The sequence below is a fragment of the Capra hircus genome, chromosome 6 (genome assembly GCF_001704415.2).
Source record: "Capra hircus breed San Clemente chromosome 6, ASM170441v1, whole genome shotgun sequence".
Lineage (NCBI taxonomy): Eukaryota > Metazoa > Chordata > Mammalia > Artiodactyla > Bovidae > Capra > Capra hircus.
The window spans coordinates 57894505-57916375 of record NC_030813.1 but is presented as its reverse complement, the minus strand read 5'-3'; the positions used below and the strand labels follow the sequence as shown (position 1 = coordinate 57916375).

General features: G+C 42.7%; 1 protein-coding gene across 6 annotated transcripts in view; it reads right to left on the bottom strand.

Annotated features, from left to right (window-relative positions):
* TBC1D1 (TBC1 domain family member 1) overlaps window positions 1–21871 on the bottom strand; it is a 226123-nt gene that overhangs the window by 82995 nt on the left and 121257 nt on the right. For 2 of the 6 annotated variants that reach the window (XM_018049366.1, XM_018049371.1), the window contains 7 exons: window positions 15983–16093; window positions 13462–13590; window positions 11695–11781; window positions 9104–9384; window positions 7011–7172; window positions 6048–6167; window positions 4930–5069 (listed from right to left, as the gene is read on the bottom strand). In XM_018049366.1, coding sequence (XP_017904855.1) covers window positions 4930–5069; window positions 6048–6167; window positions 7011–7172; window positions 9104–9384; window positions 11695–11781; window positions 13462–13590; window positions 15983–16093 — 1030 coding nt within the window. The remainder of the gene's footprint in view (window positions 1–4929; window positions 5070–6047; window positions 6168–7010; window positions 7173–9103; window positions 9385–11694; window positions 11782–13461; window positions 13591–15982; window positions 16094–21871) is intronic. The other 4 variants (XM_018049367.1, XM_018049368.1, XM_018049369.1 and 1 more) reach the window with 4 other exon arrangements.

The following is a 21871-nucleotide window of genomic DNA, read 5'->3' as shown; positions in this document are numbered from 1 at the left end:
CATGCAGAGAGAAGCAGGCCCACAGCGCCACACCCAACTTCCCGGCTGGGGTGTGGTTTCATGGGAGCCGTGGGGCACGGGCCCATGGCTGCAGTCCTGCCCACCAGTTCTGTGCTTTGGGTAAGTGACTTCACCCACTCCAAGCCTCTGCTCCCTCATCTGTGAAACTGGTGTAATAAGAACACCGACCTTCATAAGGCTGACTGGGAATTAAAGGAAACAACTCATGTAGAGCACTGGCCAAAAATAAGGGTGTGATGTGTTAATTATTACAGCAACTCAAGAGTTGTGTTTTTATTTTCTCTTCTCTATTTTATACGAAGAGTTCCTACCATACAATTTAAAAGGCTGCTGCTGCTGCTAAGTCGCTTCAGTCGTGTCCGACTCTGTGCGAACCCAGAGACGGCAGCCCACCAGGCTCCCCCATCCCTGGGATTCTCCAGGCAAGACAGCATTTCTTAATTCTGTAAGAACAAAAAGGACATAAGCAGGAAGAAGGAAGGAGGTGAGAAATCACTAAGGACCAAGTATTATGTTTGTAAGAATCTGAGCAAGCTACTTGTCTTCCCTTAGAAGTCATGGAGCCTGGGGGCTGGAGGAACCTGATGATAAAGATAATGCTTAAGCAAATAACCAGAGTATGTTTCAAAGTGAGAAAGGCTATGGAAAAAATCACAGTAAGGAGACGAGGAATATCTGAAGGGATGGGGGTGCAACTTGAAGTAGAGTGGCTGCTGCAGCCTCAGTGAAAAGATGATGTTCAGCAATAATCTGAAGTAGGTGGGGGGTTACTCATGGGGATTTGGGGGTGTGGGGGGGGCGGGGAGGAAGCAGTCCAGGCAGACGGAACAGCCCAAGCACAGGCCTCAGGAAGGAGCCCACATGGCGAGCATGAGGGTTCCAAGCAGAAGCCTCTCTCAGAGAGGCCAGGACACAGTGCCATGCCCGTCACCCAGGGCAGCATCAGGTTCCCTGGGACACCTTCCTGCAGCAGACAGTGGGAAAGCCAACAGCAGCTGCATAGTCTGGGCCCTGACGATCAGTGAGGACGGGGGCGAAGGAGCAGAAGGCAGAGCCTGCGGCGCGTAGTACTGTTCCATCACAGAGAGACACCTAGGGCAAGCCTCATTAACTTTACACAGCTTGCCACAACGCACTGGCCACCAGCACGAGCTTCAGCACCACCCACAAAGGACTGGATGACACTGTGACACTTCACAGGTGTGAACTAGATGAACACTGCCTTAGAAATCTTTCTCCATCAAGACTAGCTGGGACTTGGTCCAATTTTGAAATAACAGTTCACGCCCCAGGGGACAAGATATGGTAAGAGCCAAGAATGTGAGTTAATCACCTAAAGCAGAGAGAGGCTACGAAAGTGACCTTGTATACCCAGAGAGGAACGTGCTGCATGGGTGGGAGACGGAGGGACGCGGAGCTGGGTGCTGGGTCCCTCAGGGCCGACTATGCTCAGGGACAGGACTCTGATTAGAGGGGACTCGGCAGTAACACTGTGCCGGGGCGAAGGACTGAGGGCAGTCAGCCTGGAGGAGAGTTTCAGAAGAAGCAGCACCCCCATGACCCTCTGTCATCTGAAGAAAGGAAGTGCAAGCAAGTGCATTCTGTGTGGCCCAGAGACCAGGAGGAAGGAGGGATGGAACCACAGGGAGATAGGATGTGGCTCCACCTAAGGAAGCTCATTAGAGCCACTCCAGAGTGGGCCAGGCTGCTCCACACAGCTGTCCATGGCCCATAACACACTCCTGGCCACTGCGCTGAGTGTTTGAACACACTGTCGGTACATGTTACACATCTGAATACACTAAAGACGTCACACACTTCGAGCGCCACCAGTCCCCACACACTACCGCCACTGCCACACGGGGGCCCTGTTGTCAGACAGCGAACTCCATGTATGGTGTTATTGCTGTTCTGTGGTTGCGATCACAAATCACAACTCAGGGTCCCCTCCTGGGTCTCCTTCCCTCTGGTCCCTTCCTCTCCCCTCTGCCCCCACCTTCCACTCCCCCAAAGAAAGGAAGAGCCCTCTGCAGCATGGGGCCCGTTCACAGCAGCCCGGCCAGAAGGCTTGGCCACCAGCTCACCATGATCGCAGACAATCAAAACCCTGATTGCTCAGCCCAGAGCTCCCCCAGCGCTCCAGCGGCAGGAAGATGTGGGTGAGCAGCTCCACGGCGGCCCCCGGTGGAGGGGCCGAGGCCAGAGCAGCTTCCAGTGGGACCACCAGAGTGACTTCCACACAGGAGTGGTGACCATACCAGACACATTTGCACCACTGGTTTCTTCTAACATTATGAATTCGGAACATTTTTCACACTGTCAGTAAAAACATCACACTCCCTTATTTCAATCAGTGTGACAATAACCTCTGGGGCAATAACCATAGATCCCATCTCATCACCTGCATGCTTCTGCCCAGCTGTTTCAGAGTGTTCTAAAGTCATCAAAAAATGCTGTCTCCTGCAAAGACCATCGTAAGAATACAACATGGAGTTAAATATCCATTTCTAACAATATTCCCAGACTAAACTGATTTAATAGTTTCCTGCTTCACTTTCAAAGGGAGAACTCAGACACAGACAGTGGTGTTCCTCCCATCCCTCTTCTAGGTGCTGGGGTGACACAGGATCGCACGCGCTCACGCTGCCCACAGTGCAGTCTCCTCGCCCAGTTTATCTTGGGGTTCTCCAAAGGACCGAGTGTTCACCAGCACTGACTAACCTTCTGACTCAGGTCCCCCCAGACACCGACCGGGAGTTAGGAGTGTCCGTCCTGTCCAGAAACTCGGGTTATTTCCAACACCAGAGCAGAGTGGCACCAGGGTGGGGCCTGAGGATACCATATTTCCTCGGAGGCCAGAGCTCCAACCAGGAGCTGTGCCTTTTATCTGCCTGGTGAAATGGCCACCACCCTTCTATCGCCACCTACCCTAGCAGACCCCTCTGCCTCAGAATTTTAACAAAAGAATTTTTTTAAAAAGGGAGAACTAGGTTACACAATCTGGCTGTTGAACATTAGCAGGCAATCTACAACATGAAAATAAAATCTTTAAAACTTTCTAAAATGATAGATTGCAATAAACTCAATTTACTAAAAAAAATTTTTGATCACACTGAATTAATAACACCAGTGTTCCCTTACACTGCTCCTGCCAGGAAACATCGGTATAGGAACCTAAACACATCAGTCCTCCAAACTCAATAATGGTAACAAAAATGCTACCACTTTACATTTGATATGCCTTTAGGCTTTCAAAGTACTTTCACATTTATAATTTTATGTAATTCCATGAGATAGGAAGAGCCAACACTACTGTAACCATTTTACAATCAAAGACCTAAGTACAAATGAAGTTACATGTTTTACATCACAAGGCTAGCTGAGCCCAAACCCAGTTCTTGTTTAATCTGGCAGAAGATTCAGGATCCAAATTAACACTAAGAACTCTGGGGGGGGGTGGGGAGGAAGAGAGAAGAAACAATGAGCGGGGAGGGAACAAGGGTTCCTCCAACAGCCACACCTCCTCCCAAGACAGTTAGTTACATGGAACCTAGTCTGAAAACCCTCAGATCAGCCTTGGCTGTGTCCTCAGAGACAACAAGAAGCGTGAGTCTACACTACAGGCAATCTTGCAATCTGAGGAATTCAAGTAATCTTTGGAGAGTGACTGTTTCCCTGTGCTTCTGTAACACTTTCTGATTAGGAATATTTAGTAAAGCAAATATCTATTTTGAAAGTTTATGACCTCACTGGGCAAAGAAAAATCTTAATTTTAGTCAGTGGAACTTCATTTAAACTCCCCTTTCACATTTTAACTCAACATGCAAAAGCCTAAAAATAAACTTTAGCACATTCTCTACCACTCGCAATGCGAGTGGAAAAGAACTCGCCTCCCGACACAGGAGATTAAGAGACGCAGGTTGGATTCCTGGGTCAGGAAGATCCCCTGGACGAGTGTATGGCAACCCACTCCAGTAATCTTGCCTGGAAAATCCCATGGACAGAGGAGCCTGACAGGCTGTGGTCCATAGGGTTGCAAAGAGTCAGACACAACTGAAGTGACTTACCATGGACACGCATACAGGTATACCTTGTTTTACTGTGCTTATTAGCTTTACCGTTCTTCACAGAGACTGCATTTTTTTAGAAACTGAATGTTTGTGGCAACCTTGAATTATCAGATGATGGTTAGCATCTTTAGCAATCAAGGTTTTTTAGCTAAGGTATGTGTGTTTTTTTAGACATAATGTTATTGCACACTTAAAAGACTGCACTGTAATGTCTACACTATACTATAGTGTAAACATAACCTTTATGTGCACTGAGAAATCAAAAATTCATGTGATTCGCTTTCCTGAGATATTCTTATTGCATCTCTGAGGTCTGCATGCATTTCTTTGGAGGGCACAAAGATGATGAGAAAGAGTCTTTCCGTGACGCCAGACTGATGCACAGTAATCAACAAGGCACAAAGCAGCACAAGTGTGACCAGTGGGGTGGGGGTACGCAAAAACCCACCATGCTAAGGCAGGGTGTAAACTGACACGCTGACTGCAGAGGGAGAAAGTGGATAAGCCTGCGAACTACTGGGGAGGGAAGGAAGGATGTGGGGCCATCGAGCTGAGCTCCCAACACTCCCCGGGGTGGGGGGTGGGTGGGGGTAGTCACAAAGGCTCAGAAGGAGCACTGTTTGTAACACAAGGTGTTGTAAGCTGCTGAATGTTGTTACAGGCTTCCTGGAATGTGGGATCCTCTGAAAACAGTGACAGGAATTGCCATTTGAACTTCCTAACCTGGGAACTTTAAAATTGGGGGATGACTTTAACTTGAAATCTCATTTCACCTCTTCTTTCACCAAACACAAAACTCAAGCCGGAACCCAGGCTCACATGGGGGGGTGGGCCTCACCTTCGTATCTTTTGGGGGACTCGCAGGCCTTCTGTGGGGTGGCCACCCGAAGGAAGATCTGCTGCCTCCACGAGTGTCTCCGTGTCTTCACGGGGGTCCTGTTGGCATCACTGTTGTGGTCGGCTTTGGACTCAAAGTCCCTAAAATTAAAGACAGTTGATTTATGACTGGTGGGGAGATACAAACAGGTATTTTAGCTTGACTTTTTGTCTTTTTTAACCAAGAACTAAATTATAAATTATCTCTGTATAAGCAAATATAACTAGATAATCACAGGTGTCAATCAAGCTGGTGGTGGGGCAGCAGTCCTGCAGAACTGCTTTCTGAAAGGGTGCTCTTTATGTTAGACTACGGTTACATGTCCTTAATTTATTTTTATTATAAAAATATTACGAACTCCACTCCACGGTCCTTAGCTTCCAACTGGGCCTCTCTTGATGCCACTTTAGAAAAGAAAAATGGCCTAAAGGTGGAGGGGGGGGGGGCGCCGTCACCAGGGTCACAGCCTCCCCTAGTCTGTGTGTGAGGAGATCTCCTTAGCATAGCCCTATGTCTCCAAGCATTACCTCAAAAAATAAATAAATAGATTACACAGAACCTGCAAGGGCAATAATGATGCAGCTACTTGCTAATGATGACTTTTAATACCCATATGTTTTAAATGACAAAATGAAGTATATTTTTCAATATACATAAATAACCATCATTAAGTTTTTTCCCATTCATAGGACAACCTGGGGAACCCTTGTAGGTTGCACCTGAATATATTCCCACAACTGAACGATCACCTGAACTTACAGATCAAACATCCTGACTGACTTACTGGCAGCCATATATGCTTATCCAGAAATACTCCTATCACTTAGAGAAATGGTGAAGACTTTCTCTAATTTTCTGAAAATAACAAAATATAAATAAACTAATTCTAGTCAAAACTGGATAACAAGTTGACTCCATATTTTTTAAATTACATTCAGTAAGAAAACAGTATAAGAAAGAAGATATAACAGATCTAGTGAAAATGATTTTGGAAATGGCAAAAGAACAGCTAAAAAATCCCTGTGTGTCTAACAAGCAACATATACACCCAGACTTGATGTATCTAAATTGAACCCTACCTTTGAGTGTTCATAAAGTCAGAGGTGTTATTTTCATCTACAGGAGCCAGAAATTTTAGAAAATTTGGCACAGAGGAAGAGGAATGAAGTTTTTTCCGCAGGGCATTACGGTAGGAGATGCTGAGAGTATGGTTGAAAAAAGAGTTTAGGATAAACACAAACACACAAACTGTAAAAACAAAACCTTCAAAACAGAAGACACATTTTATACATCTAATGATAAGAAAATTAAAGCAAGTAAGAAGTCAAAAACAGTTTACAAATGAGATTTAACTTTCATTTTCAGTCAAATAAAATTCTACTATTTTAAATGAAAAGAATCAATAAACTAATTAACAAACATCAGTCCATTCAGTTACACAAGATGAATAAATTCTAAGGATCTGCTATGCAACAGTGTGCCTGCAATTTACAAAGCAGTGCCCATATAGTTAGTAATACATGAATACATAAGAAATGTGTTAAGAGGATAGATCTCTTTTAAGCATTTTGACCAAATAAAAACAAAACCACAGCAATAAAATTCAGTCCATCATCCCAAGTGATTCTTTCTTTTCAAAGTAGGAAAATGAGTTTTCTAAATTAATGAGGAAGTTTCTGAAATGGCACAAATTGCAACTTATATAATCAAGCACATTGCTGTTAAACCTGTGTGTGTGTGTGTGTGTGTGTGTGTCTGTATGTGTGTACACATCAGAGCAGGGGAATGTGAAAAGAAGTATCACATCTTGCCCTCAAGATTGTTTTCATAATAATTTTGAGGGAATTAATCAATGGCAAAATTAAATGGATTCAAATGATAGACTGAAAGTAAGAAAAGCACAACCAAACAAGCGCACACGCACAAACACACACACACACACAAGCGGTGGCCCCGGGGTCCTGCGTGGACATGCAGCACACCCTCTCTGCGTGACCGTCCTGGGAAGACCACCAACACTGAACTCCATGCGGGCGGCTCACCTCTTTGGCACGGCATTCCCACTCTGTTCTCCACTCGGGTTATGTTTGAGGTACTTAAAAAAATTAGGCGAGGAGGCGGAGGGATTAAGACGAGGTGGAGGAGCAGGAGCTGAAGACTGACCTGAAGGACTTTGAGACTCGCCAACAGGTGGACAATTCCCACTAAACAGCAAGTAGAGAGGCAGGGGAGTTAGAGGGAGGGGGAGGGAGCCGCACCGGAAAAGCAGAGGACACGCGGACACAGGAAGGGTCACAGTCCGCGGGTGCTCTCCTCTTCAGCACCCTCATCCCCACTGGGAAAGCAGCTCAGTCAAGAGGGCGCCATGAAAGGTCCTGCCTGATCACTTCCCACACTCGGAATGACCCCAAGACATCCATTTCCTCCACTCCCTTCTTAGGATCTGACAGGGAAAGAAATTTAATTAAGAGCCAAGGAAAGCAAAACAAAATCCAGAGTTTAAGAAATACATCTCTCTTCAAAATGAACAATAAGCTGCCTTGAATGTCAAAGTCTCATTTCCTGTGCAAAAGTGAGCAGAGAGGTCACGAGGGGTCACGCAGAGCAGAAGAGACAAGCTGCAGGGAGACGGGGAGGACAGTCCCGCGTTCTCTCACCATCCACACCAAACACGACCCTACAGGAAGCTGCGTTCTTAGGGGAGAAGGGAAATGGATGGTCAGGAATTCTGATTTCCTGCCACCTCTGGCTTGTGTGAAATAGCAGGCTTTAGCAAGAGGACTAGGAATCTCCAGACAGGAAGGTTTCCATCACCGCTGAAATGCCAGAAAAAGAGGGAGGGGAGCGCAGTGGAGAGGCAGAACAAAGAAGTGTGTGCACAGGGTTTTAAGAAACATGATGAGAACCCATAAAGCCTCAAACTATGCTTGTTGTGGCTCCATGGGTAGAGAATCTGCCTGCGGTGCAGGAGACAGAGGAGACACAGGTTCGATCCCTGGGTTGGGAAGACCCCCTGGAGGAGAAAATGGCAACCCCCTCCAGTACTCCAATATTCTGGAAAATTCCATGGGCAGAGAAGCCTGGCAGGCTACAGTCAACGGGGTTGCAAAGAGTTAAACGCAACTGATCACACGGCACATTCATCTCTAGAACATCACAGAATCGAGTATTAGCTTCTGAAGCAGGTCGTGCTTTGGGATCACAGTTATCCAGCCAAAGTCCAAAGAACCACGTAACTATTTTCAATAGCCAACTGGAAACAAAGCTGAAAGACCCTACAGCCTCATCTGAGACTGCTAGCACGTCGTCCTTCACCAGCAACGTATCAGAGCGCTCCCCACCCCGTGTGGACACAACACATCCTGGTTTCTGTTGTCACTGGCCAGAGGGAGGCCGTGGCCATACACAGGTGCGGCCTGTTTCATATTTACAACGTGAGAAGCTTCAGATTTTTGAAGCGATTTTTACAGACACCCGTGTCCATCCATGGTCTCCCACACTTGAGGTCAAATTAGCTGCCACGAGACCCCGGAAGGAAGTGGAACTTCTGCTGCTGTACTGCTGACCCAGCTCTAGAAGCAGGACATTAACTGCTCGCTATGGCCCAAATTATTAAAATCAGTGTTACTGGAAGAATCCAGAATTCTCACACTGGAGGCGATTTTCGAGACCATCTATTCCAATAGTGTCCTGCAGTGAAGTGAAGTAACTCTGCCAGTCAGGGACAGAGCAGGGACAGAGTCCCCACTTCACTGTGGCCCAGCCCCTCCCCTTCAAACGAGTACTCCCCTGCCCACCTGCTCGCTGCTCTCCTCTAGGCCAGTGGCAGCGTTTCCAGCCAGGGCTGCCCCTCAGACCGCTATGCATCTCAAGGGCCATTTCTGCTCATCTTACCTGCTTCCTCACAGTCCCTGCACTTGGACAAGTCACAGGAATCTCTTACAACCACATCTCTCCCAAGGGAGGAAGGCAAGAGGGACACGTCACTGATTTGAGTTTTCTCTTTTTAAGCCAAGAGTGAAACCAGACTCGGGTTTCCTTTTCGCCCAACAGACACGCCTGGGATGCACATACCTGGCGGTAACACACGCCCCAGCTATTCATACAACAAATCTACATTTTCAACAAATCTTACTTTCGTTCACGAGGCGTCTCTGTGCTCACTGAGTGATACCTCACAAGTTTCCTTTGCGAGACCCCTGGAGACCCTCGCACCAGCTGTGGAGGCTCCTGGCATTCCACAGGGACGTGACTCAGGGTGTTGGCACGCCTTCGGAAGCCCTGCTTGGGCGAGAGCAGGGCTGGCTCTTCTGTGGGTTGGCTTTCTGAGTCACTGGACAGGTCGTCTGAGGAGCCGAGGAGCCTGAAGCAGCTCTCCGAGGTGGATAAGGCCTCCTTTTCACAGCCAGACGGCTCCTGGTAGCAGACAGACAGCAAATCAGACATATCATAGGGCACTGGCGGCATTTACAAATCTCTGATTCCAGTGGCAGGAAAACATTTCAATATGTAAGCACATCTTCTGGTCATAATCCCATCCAGAGGCCACCAAAATAGGCAATAAAGGCCCACTATGCCTCCTCCTCGGGGGAGACAAAATGCTAGTGTGCAGCACAAACAGGAAACTGCCCAAGCTCAAGTGTGAAGAACATAAATTACAACAAGCAACTGCCCTAAGCAAAGCCAAAATAGTTCTCTTTGCAGAAAACAAAATTCTTCCCTACTGCCTATAACAAGTCTAGTGAGTGCTGTGTAACCTGTCTGCACTGTTTAAACAAATCAACTTCTTTATCTTGGCCAAGGGTGTTCATACATGTGATACCCACTTTTTAAAGCTCTCTGAATTTGACTAATGTTTGGATTTAACTGGGTAATCTTGAGTGTTTAAAACTGCATCCTACATTATTCTTAGATATGGAAAATATCTCTCTAGGCACTTATTGATGTGATTCAGAGAAAATCACTTAACTTCTTCCTGCACTTCAATTTCCTCATCTGTGAAAGGGTACAGTGAAAATTTATCTCACTGGGTTTCAGGATTAAGCAAGATAATACAACCAAAAGTACTTGTCCACTGTAAAATGTTATGTAAATATAAGTTATTATTCTATTAGGCACTCAATGAATTTCCTGAGTCCTCAAACATTTGTTAGGACTCACAACAATATTTTAATATCATAGGCTCTCAGGATGAATACTTTTTTAAAGGAATGAACTATCACCACTCACACTTAGCACTGGATGCCCAGGATGTGGCCAAGGGGGCAATGGTGAGGGGGAAGGGGGGATATATTTTTCTCAAATCAAGAAGTACAAAATAAGAAGTATACCGGTTTGTCCCTACTGAAATTGCCAGAAGGGATGAATAAGCCAACATGAAAGGAGCGAATGCATCAAATGGTGGACTGGAGAATCTAAATTCCATCTGTTCATCTGACCTGTAACTGAAGGCCTCTTAAATAAGAGGCATTAAGGATTTTAATTTAAAAAAATTAAATTTATGTTTATTAAGGAGAGAGGTTAAAAGCACTTAATGTAACAGAAATTAGATTTAAAAAGCTTAATTCCCAATACCTTATGAAATGTTAATCACTCTAACTGTAACATAAATTTTTCATTGTTTAGGACTCTACAGTTACAAAGATTCTTTAAAGGTTTAAAAATGTGTCTAAGACAATCCACCGTGAAAACCTATTCATCTCAATTCTCATTAACATCCCTCCAAATTATGTGAAAGAGTTAACCTTTAGCTTCATCTTACACCTCAAAGGGCCAATGGATGTTCAAAGAACATAGTGACATCAATTTAGTGGTCTGCCATAAACTTTTTAAAACAATAGAAAATACCAGTATGTATCATACACTGTTTACAGTAAATATTGTTTTGTAAAATTTTAATTTTATGTGTGAGCATGTATGTACGTGTGTTTGTGAACCATTTCACAATGTTGTTATGGTCTAAAAACTTGGGAAGCCACATGCCTAAAGGGGAACTCATGGCAGCTTCGATTCCTGTGGTAAGGGGCTGGCCTCCACAACAACTCCTCCTCTTCCCATTCCAGGGCACTCTGCCCTCCCCAGCATAAAACCTGAAATCCACTTTGCTGGTGGTTAAAAAGGTGAGCTAACCAGGCTTAAATGTTTGTGTGTTTAGAAGGCAAAAAATGAAAACGACAACATCATAGACACAGGTTTGTTACCAAAAAGAAATGCTGGCTTGCTTATCACCACAAAGCTGTGCTTGGTGGCAGACATGGAAGGGTGAGGCTTAATTTATAAAAATCGTGATGCTTAATGATAATCACAGAGTCAGCTAAAGGACACAGGAATTTAAGCTGCATACTTCTCAGAATTCACAAACTCATGTTTGAGGTTTTCCCAATTTAAATTATTTTTAATATATTTCATTTAGATTTCATTGGAAAATCTACTAAAGAAAGAAATCCACTGATTGCCTTGTGATTAACTAGATCTCAGTGCCTGAAATTGTGCATTTTGCTCTTTGCTGTGGAAGAGCCCTCTGCTTTGCTAAGCACAACTTGTGTGTCAGAGCAGACCTGCACGACCAGCCCTCCACCTGCACCATGAAATCTGGAAGCACCAAACGTTTCATGATGGCAGCTCTGAGGCTTCTTTGGCTCCTTCTGATAGGCCCTGTGTAGAGCAGACGAGCAAGACCCATTTGTTGGTTTCTTCAGGGTGTCGTATAAGAAGAAACGTGCTTACTTTGCTGGTGTTACTGAACATGCTAGACATGGAGTTGTCCAGATCCAAACTGGCTGAGTGTTCCTGGAGGCCTCTGGCTTTATTACCCTATGGAAAGAAAAGCCATCAAGTTATGACTCCTGAGGCTTTTGCAAAGACATTTGCTAGAAGCAATCTAGTCTATTTAATAACCGCAGGAAAAGTGCATTTCAGAAATGCTGCTGAGCACATATGTGCATTAAGACAATCAACATTTCTTTTTTTGTTTTTTTTTTTAAACCAACCTAAACACTCTGAAGCACCCTGAAGATTAGTCATTTGACAGGAATGATGGCAGGAGAGGAGACAGTGCATCTAGAAGAAAAGCAAGCGCTGAGTGGGCACACTCAACAACTCTCCTCTGAGTCACACAGCATGGTGAACTGCCAGCCTATGACACGCAAACCACAACCTCTCCGTTTGGGAGCTCTCAAAGGCAGGCCCCCTCCAACTCCAGTTTTGTAAATGAACCGCTTTTAATGATCTGTAAGGATGCTGTAAAACTCTCAGAAACATTTTGCACAAAATAAAATTTAACAAAAAAAAAAATTTCAATTGGAGTGGTCTGTGAAATAAAAGAGAACCATAAGAAGATACTGCAAGTTCCAGAAAGGTGTGAAACTTTTGAGAGAAAAGAGAACTTTGATTTCTTAGAAGTGCCATCAAGGTATTTATACTCATGCTGGCAGTGTGGGGAAGGGCAGTAGTCAGTCATTGGTTAAAGAACTCCCAGATTGGTATATATGTTCTTCCTGTAGAGCTCCCAGTCACAGCTTTTTTCTGTCAAGTGCCAGATCAGTAACCTCTAGACTTTGTGGACCATGTGGTATCCATGGCAATGACTCAACTCTGCAGAAAAGTATCCTGAGACAATAGGTAGCTGTGTTGCAATAAAACTTTATTTACAAAAGCAGGAAGTAGGGGACTTTCTAGTGGTCCAGTGGTTAAGATTCTGCACTTACAATGTAGTGGGGCTCAGGTTCGATTCCTGGTTAGGGAACTGCTGCTGCTGCTGCTAAGTCACGTCAGTCGTGTCCAACTCTGTGCGACCTAGACGGCAGCCCACCAGGCTTCCCTGCCCCTGGGATTCTCCAGGCAAGAATACTGGAGTGGGTTGCTATTTCCTTCTCCAATGCATGAAAGTGAAAAGTGAAAGTGAAGTCGCTTGGTCATGTCCGACTCTTCGCAACCCCATGGACTGTAGCCTACCAGGCTCCTCTGTCCATGGGATTTTCCAGGCAAGAGTACTGAAGTGGGGTGCCATTGGCTTCTCCGTTGGGGAACTAAGATTCCCCCCAACACACACAAAAAACCACCAAGAGGTGAATGGCATTTTACCCCCCAAGGGCCATGGTTTGCAGATCCTGCTATAAACAGTTCAAGACACATAACAACAGCAGCTAACAAAGGCAATTTTTAAACTGTACCTAGTGACGATAGGGAGACCAGAACCCACACCTCAGTGTATGTAATCCATGCTCTTTACAGGGACTGGCCAACAAATAACATTCCTCTGGGAGCCAAAAATTCCACTGAACATAATACAAAAGAGTACAGAATTTTTTTAACCCTAAGTTATAAACTGAATTTCAAAGGTAGATAACATTTTTCTAACACTGAAAAGACACGAACAAGGCTTTACCCTTCTATACTCTATGATGAACACTGATGGAATGAAAGCAAAGAACTGAATTTAACACTCTCTCAAAAAGGGATTTAACTGAAATTAGGAGGAATTATGTCACTTACCCGAGACAAAATACTTTCTAAAGATTCTGTTAAAGACCTCTTCGCTTTGTTTTTCAGCATATCTAGCCTAAACCGAGTGGCACTTGATGGTAATTCACTTCCAATATTCTCTGCTGCAATCTGTGATGTCTAAAAGTGAAGCAATCGAAAGTTAAGCCACTTAGGTCTTCCTTCCCTCCTTCTCTCCTTCCTTTGTAAAGGACTGAAAAATTTCTAGGATGCATCTTTTTGATCCTAGGTCACATTCTTTCTGCGACTTCATCTGCTCCTTGGTGACATGACTGCAAGTCTGGGAAATAACTCTGCCTCAAAGAGCTGCACTACCCACTCCAAACAAAACAGGGAAAAGCACTTAGAAGCCAATCAGTTCACAAGGAGTTTAGAGCTCAGGCTCTGCAGATGGATCAGAGACATGTCATTCACTAGCTATGGCCTTGTGCAAGTTACTTTCTCTGAGCCACAATTTCCTCTTCTGTAAACTGAAACCAACCTCAAGATCTAATCACAGGACTTTGTTATAAGAGTAAAACATGTAAAACAATGGGCACAGCTTCCAGTACAAAGGGGACTATGATTAGCTTTTCAAATTAAAGTAACAGCTTACTTTTGGGGGTGATTCAGAGGGTGAGACAATAAATCTAATCAACTGAAGAATCCATCCTGCCTACAATAATCTCTTCATCCCCTCCCACAGAGTTCTTTTTCCTCTCTCCTGTGGTTTCCATCATCTCATTATTCACTGTCCTCTGCAACCCAGTCTCTCCCTTAACTGACCATAACATGAAATGACAACATGAAAGTTTGTCAATCACAAAATCAAATTTAGTCTTACTTATCAGAGCTATGCTTAACAAACAAACAAAATAAACGAATAAAATTCTCTAGATTAAACTGTTTCTTCTATGGATTCTTACCTGAATGCTTCCCGCTAGATGATGATTTTGTTAGAAAAACACACAACCACATCCTCCATTACTCTAACACCAGCTATCCTTTGTTGTTATATATTTCAAGCATACAGAAGAGTGTGCAGATTAATACCTTAAATGCCTTCATACCACTCCTAGCTTTAGCTAAGTTAACATTTTGCAGGTGTTGAGAAGAACAATAATCAGCACAGGCTCCAGCATTCACTCAAAAAATTATATATCCTGAGGGAGTGTGTTATTAGTCACAGTTTGGTCCTATGCAATCATTTACCAAGAATTAGAGCCTATCCAGGCTCAAGTCAGTCTGTAGAGCTGAGAGAATTATCCACAAAGAACCCACAGGGGCTTGCATTTGACTCAACACCAGTTCACTCCTCAGAAGTTGAAGACTTGATTTCAACCAAAGTTTTCACAAAGGAGAAGCATTTTGAATAATTTTGATACATAAAGAAAATACTGGCTAAAAGATTGGTAGCATGTAGAAGATCCTTCACAGACAGAAGAAAAACTACACTGCGGTTTTCTTTTTATAAATCAAGCAATAAGAATCTCTGTATACTTAATTCAATGCTTCTTCTAGTCTCCTCTATTGTCTAAAAAGGTTCTTTTCTATGTCTATCACCATAACTCAAATGTAATCTGAAAATACAATCTTTAGAAAATAGTTCACATTTAGAAAATAACACAGTCCTTGTTTATTTTAAACTAAGCATCTAGAAGTTTCTCCTTTGAAGCTGATGCTGGTTTTTGGATAAGCTTCTCGTTTGGGGCTCCAGAGTGACTTGTACTGCAGTCCCCATACTGCCCATGCCAAGACTGAGGGGTGAACTCTAAGCATGAACATTTGGAGCCAAGGTTTAAATTCTGAAGCTAGGATGAAGTTCTCAGCTCAGAACCCACCATCCAGGGGTGTCAGAGTATCCACCAGCAGCCTTGTTCACAATAACCAGCACCTAAAATTAACTTTGGCGTCCATCAAAAGGAGAATGGAGAAACAAACCATGCTGCTGACGCAATGGAATAAAAAGGAAAGTACTACTGATTTATGCAACAACAGGGATGAATATCAAAAATATCCTTATTTTTTTTTTCCAACTCCACACCCCCAGTATGCTAAGTAAAACAGAAGCTCTGTATCTGAGCAGCATATAAACCAGGCTAATACTGTATGCAATTGATCAGTAGTGCTATCTTACATTCACACTGCATTTTTAGTACAAAGAATTTCCAGGCACTTTACGTAATTGTGAAAGAAGCTGTACAACGTCACCCTCATTTTATCAGGGAGAAAGGTGAGATGAGAGGGCCTGGCTCCTTGCAGCTCAAGGAGCTCATTCAGGCAGCAGCATTCACTCGACGCCCTATTCTAGTCCCTGTCAGAGAAACCACTCTGTCCCCACCACAGTGACACAGACAGAAACTTGCCTCACCTTTTCCAAGCACAATCTAAACATTTCCAAATTTTCCCTACATATGTAACAGGTGAAAATAAATTGCAGAGAGGAAAAGAGGTTTCAAAGCTTCAAAAATTCTCAAGACTCTGTTCTCCAGAGTGTCCTGGTGAAATCAGACAAAGAGAAAAAATGCCATACCTGTTTTATCTCCCCAATATGGATGTGAACTTTTTGCTTCTCTTCATATAAACATCTCAGGAAAGAAATAATCAATTCATTCTCTCGTTGCTCATTTCTTGGTCTCAATTTCTTAAGGTTAAAAAAAAAAAAGAATATTTTACATTAATTTTTAATTGTCACCAAGACTGCTAAACCATTCATTTGAAAATGCTCAGCTTCCACCATCGACTAGTGCTTCTACCCAATCATCTCACCAGGGGGCACCAATGATCCTAAAAGTGAAGATAATTTTTAAAAAGAAACAGACAATGAAGCCAGTGGGCCAGATTTGGCTTCTGACCTCTGATGTCCTTATACCTAAAATAAACATTTCACATCAGATAGAGGCATAGTTAAAATATTTAATAAATACTCTTGAAAACATCAGAAAAGGACAACGGCCACGATGCCTGCACATTTATAAACTCTCACGCTTAGGGAAGCAGAAAGGAAAATAGCAACTGACCCAGGGTCATGGCTCCTTTCACGTATCAAACATGTTCATCAGGAAGCGTTTTCTGGGAGTCCCAGAAGGCATACACTTGCACACAAAATTTCATGGCACAGACTCAACTTTTTTTTGCTCGTATTTTAAAAATTCTTTGCACTCCTTTTATTTTGCAGGCAAGGTAGTGGCAAAGCACACTGAACTAGAAATCAGGTCATGTAGGTTCAAGATGCTGCCTGGAAAAGGGATCAAAGGCAACTCATTTAAGCTCAGCCTCTCTGTCTGTTCAAATGAAGATTATGCACACAATACACTCCAAGGTCTCCTCCAGCTCCCAGACTCTTTGGACTTGAAATACCAGAGTTCATGTTTAGAAGACCATCTAATTTAATGTATTCAATTATTTTCCTTGAATATGAAGCAAACAAAACTGAATTACTCTGGAGATACACAAAGCCTGCAGTTTATAAACTTTAGAAACATACTCTTTTTATATATATATAATGACAGTTTTCCACTGCCCTGCTTCTTCTCTCTCCCTACCCCAAGCCTCTAGCTTGCCCTTTAAAACCAAGTCTGGGTGTATAATAAACATATCAACTACACAAGCATCTGAGGCTGAATCAAGGCTGTTCTGAGCAGCCCAGCTAACTAAGGAACAAGTTTACCCTCTGTGTCATAGACTCAAAAGAGAGCAGAGGTAACACCTAACCCAGACCTTCACTACACAAGCATCTGAGGCTGAATCAAGGCTGTTCTGAGCAGCCCAGCTAACTAAGGAACAAGTTTACCCTCTGTGTCATAGACTCAAAAGAGAGCAGAGGTAACACCTAACCCAGACCTTCACTACACAAGCATCTGAGGCTGAATCAAGGCTGTTCTGAGCAGCCCAGCTAACTAAGGAACAAGTTTACCCTCTGTGTCATAGACTCAAAAGAGAGCAGAGGTAACACCTAACCCAGACCTTCTAACATTCCCTCCCTTAAATGCAAAGATCATTTTAAAATAAGCTGTTCCTGCTACTCAACGAAATGGTAGTAAATGATCAGAAGAATTAACCCTGAAATAAACTATAGACTTCAGTTACCATGTCAATACTGGCTCAATTGTAATAAAGGTACCACACTAAGACAAGACATTAATAGGAAAAACTGGCTTGAGGAAGGGGAAAGGGCATGAGAAGTTTTATGGGAACTCTGTATTTCCACCCACTTTTTCTATAAAACTACTCTAAAAAATAAGTCTATTAAAAAAAAAAAAAAACTGCAAGAAAGAGAAGCAGACGGGAATTACGAAGCCTCTGAGCAGGTACCCGAGAGCTGACCCATTCTTTCTTTTCCTAATCTTCAGTGAAACTTTTGGGCTCTCTCACAAGAAAATCTGTATTTTCTTTGGAGAAATTCTTCATAATCAATTATTTCCAATATCAAAACAGCCCAAGAATGCAGCAGAAAGAGAGGAGCATTATTAGTACATTCTTGTTTCCTCAACATATACATGAAAGAAACTACTGGAATGGACGAAAATGAGACTAAATTGAGCAGTGTACTCCCACAGCTGCTGGCCAGACACTGCATCACGGAGCTCGTTAAACATCACAGGGTAAAGACACTACGGCTGAGAAGATCACGTCTGTGGTGTCACACAAGGTCAAGAAATAAGCGCTTCCTTAAAATAACTGAAACATGGCTGTGGGCTACCCTTCCATTGAGTGAGGTCTCCTGAATGCCTCCCAGGGAACTTTACCATTCTCCACAGGGGAAAATCATTATTTCCTGAAGGTGACTTAATCTCATAAACATTCATGAGTCAGAGAGACAGGTGTAAGGAAACTAATGGGGAATCAAGTTGGATAATATCGCTTTGCAGTCAAAATTAACTTGCTTATTCAAAGTTAACCTATGGAGTCAGGATGCCGGTTACCTGGGGCAGGACCAAGGTGGGGTTCTGAGGCTAGATATGTTCTATTTCCTAACCTGTGTGTTGCTGCAACGTATATTCATCTTATAAAAATTCACTGAAATACAGTCAAAATGTTATAATAAAGTTGTTAAATATATTTATTATATATAATAACTATAAACCTTTAAAACTGATATATTATATATTATGTATAATATATAATTATATAGCATATATAATTATATATTTTATTTAATAACTATAAACCTTTAAAAACTGAGGTATAATTATATATAACAATTATATATTATATATTACTTATATATATAGGCATTATGTATGTAATATCTATAAACCTTTAAAAATTGTTAATCACTACATCGTATGCCTGAAACTTACTTACTATTATACATCAACTATACCTCAAAGAAAGTTTATTTCATTGACCTACACAACACTGATTTGTATGCTTTTCTATCATTAGTTAATTTTTTAAGAAAGAACAATACAAAACAATTGCCTGTTAAAAGTAACAAAGCCAGTTTCATTATGTTTCTTAACCTCCTTTCTATGAGGCGTGGGGCTATAAACTGGTTATAAAAGCATTATGAGAGTCAGTTTCCAACACTGTCTACGAATACCAGCATGCTGAGAAGGTCTATGGTCTTCTGAGGAGTCTACTTAAAATGCTTAGTTGGACAATGACACCTTTTTAAAAAATTATAATGAAATCTTGTACAAAGCATTTTAAAACCGTGGAAAAATCCAACTAAGACCCTATATATTCTGTTCAAGAGGGGGAAAAAAGCTCCTCTAGCTATTAATCTTTAACTTGTAAAATCATGTCATGTTATTTAATCCATTATCAACATTTATTGAGTACACATCTACTTGGTTTACCTACTCAGTTGAGTATTAAGTCATTCCTCGAAATACACTCAAACAGATGAAGAGAATTTGACTTCTGAGACATTTTCTTTAGTAGCCCTACTCAGCTTGGAAGCAACTTCTCCCCAGGACAACCGACGAGGACTCAGCACAGCCGGCCAGCAGGGGCCAGCACAAGGACAGAGCCAGATCCCGCCAGCAGGGAGGCTTCTCACATGTCCACTTAGACGTGTTTGGAAACTGTAAATTTCAAAAAGGTCATAAATTTTAAAAAGTGGCTCCGCAGTGTCATGAGTTCTCCTAGAGAAGGGTTAGCACATCCACATGTCCATATGGCACCAAAGCCTCCTCTCAGAGCTCAGAGTCAAGGCCAGCTTGTTGGCAGCAGCAGTGATAAACCTCAGCATCATTTACACAGTAATTAATTTATTTTCCTTTATGGCTCCACTTGGGTTGCACTTATTTTTCCCCATGAAACATTTATTTACAAAAACAATGAATATGTAAGCTTTGTGCTTAGTTGCTCAGTCGTGTCCAGCTCTTTGTGACCCTGTGGACTATAGCCCACCAGACTCCTCCCCGCCCATAGAGATTCTCCAAGCAAGAATACTGGAGTGGGTTGCCATGCCTTCCTCCACGGGATCTTCTCAACCCAGGGACTGAATCCAGGTCTCCCACACTGCAGGCAGATTCTTTACCATCTGAGCCACCAGGGAAGCCCAGTGTATGCTCTAAGTACAATTATTTCAATAGTAATTACATTTGTTTTATAAAAACTTGCCCTTGGAGAATTCCTCAGAAACAACTTTTCTCCAGGAAAGACTGAAAGGAAAAATATTAACCATTCTATTTATAAGAGGTCTCATGACACTGCAAAGCCACTTCTTCCTTATGATCCATTTAAAATGCATGATTTTCAAATGTATTAGCAGGCACTACTACCTAAAAAGAAACTAGTGACCTGGTTTATATAATATTTTATAAAAAACAAGAACAGTCATTGAGGAAATAACAAGACTATCAATAAGCCATCAGAAGACGAGATCCATGTTAAGTGTGTGTTATTCAAAGAAGAGCTACACCTACAAGGGTTAAGGGCAAAGTACAAGCTGGTTATGCAAAGCCAAGGAACAATATGACTTCTTTTTGGTCTTTAAACTAAACAAAAATTACAGAGCCTGCTACAACAACACATAGGGATCCTAGTATATTAATGGCATGAATTTTCTGAAGCAAACTTCTGTCACTGATGTTCTCTAAAGTCTCTTTGCTGTAATATATTGGAGTGTCTCACATGGATCAAAGAGAACCTCAGAATCACATCCATCAGGAACTTATCACTGCTGCAGAACAATAGCTGGGGTGTTACCTTCCCTGATTCACCACACTGCTTAAGGGAAAGTTACACAGTGCTGTCTAAATGAAAAAGAAACCAAAGGCACATTAGGGGAGGAAGGAATCTTCTATTGCTTGCTAAAGAGACTTGATGGCACTACAATAAAGTAAGCCAGCATCCGATGAAAAAGGCCCCAGCTCCCATCACAAACGCATTAACAATCAGAAGCAAATTGTCCATCCATTTAAGAATTCTAAGTACCAATCACATTAACTCTGTCTGAGAGTACTGTGTACTTAGCACTCTAAAGATCCTTTAAGAAAATTAAGCAGTGTCTCGATTCAGAAGAACACAAGAAAATTTAAAAGCAACTAATAATTGTGAAACAACTGAGTCTGAGTGAACTCCGGGAGTTGGTGATGGACAGCCTGGCGTGCTGCAATTCGTGGGGTTGCAAAGAGTCAGACACGACTGAGTGACTGAACTGAACTGAATAATTGTGAAAATAACATTCTAAGCTGTTTATAAAATTCAAACTCTTTCTAATTCTACTGCAGAAGACCAAGGAAAGGAGAACTGAGAACATGTGATTAAAAAGAGAAAGACAATTCTTCAATTTCTCACTCTTAACAGAAGACAGATCACGGGTCCTGTCTCTAGCCTTTCCCCAGTGAGGAGGAAGAGAACACTGACAACCCAGACTCAATGGCCTTCCTGCTTTGTTTGAAGACCCCTCTATGCGCAAAGCCCCTGCCTCTCTCCTCACAAGAGATTTATGCTTTGTTCTGCTGTGATCGCCTCCCGAGAAAAAGTGCCAGGAAACCACAGAAAATGTCCTTTTGCAAAAGCAGACGTGACATTTTTGATGAGCTCATCAAAAATTCATAATGAACAGACTACAGGCATGCCAGCACACAGAACGTGGTCTCCCCGAGATACGTGCATCTAAATGCAAGGATGAGAGTGAGTTTCCAGGGTTAAAGCAGGAACCCAGTGAGCTTGGGTTTTGTCCTATATTTTATGTTTAGATTTTATATACTATATAGTGTGGGCAACATTTAAATGTATTTTCAAAACTGAAAAAAAAAAAAAGAGCGAGGAGGGAAACTTATGTTCAACTTCATATACAAAATGTTATATCCTTAAGACTCCCACACTGAGGTCTGAAATCCTGAGTGGAACGGAGCTAACAGAAGTCTCTGGGGAGAGTAGTGCTCAGGGACCAAAGTCCAGGGTCCTCTGTCTCCTAGGCTGAGGCTCTTCCTACTTTATAATTTCCTTCCTCTCATTCCTT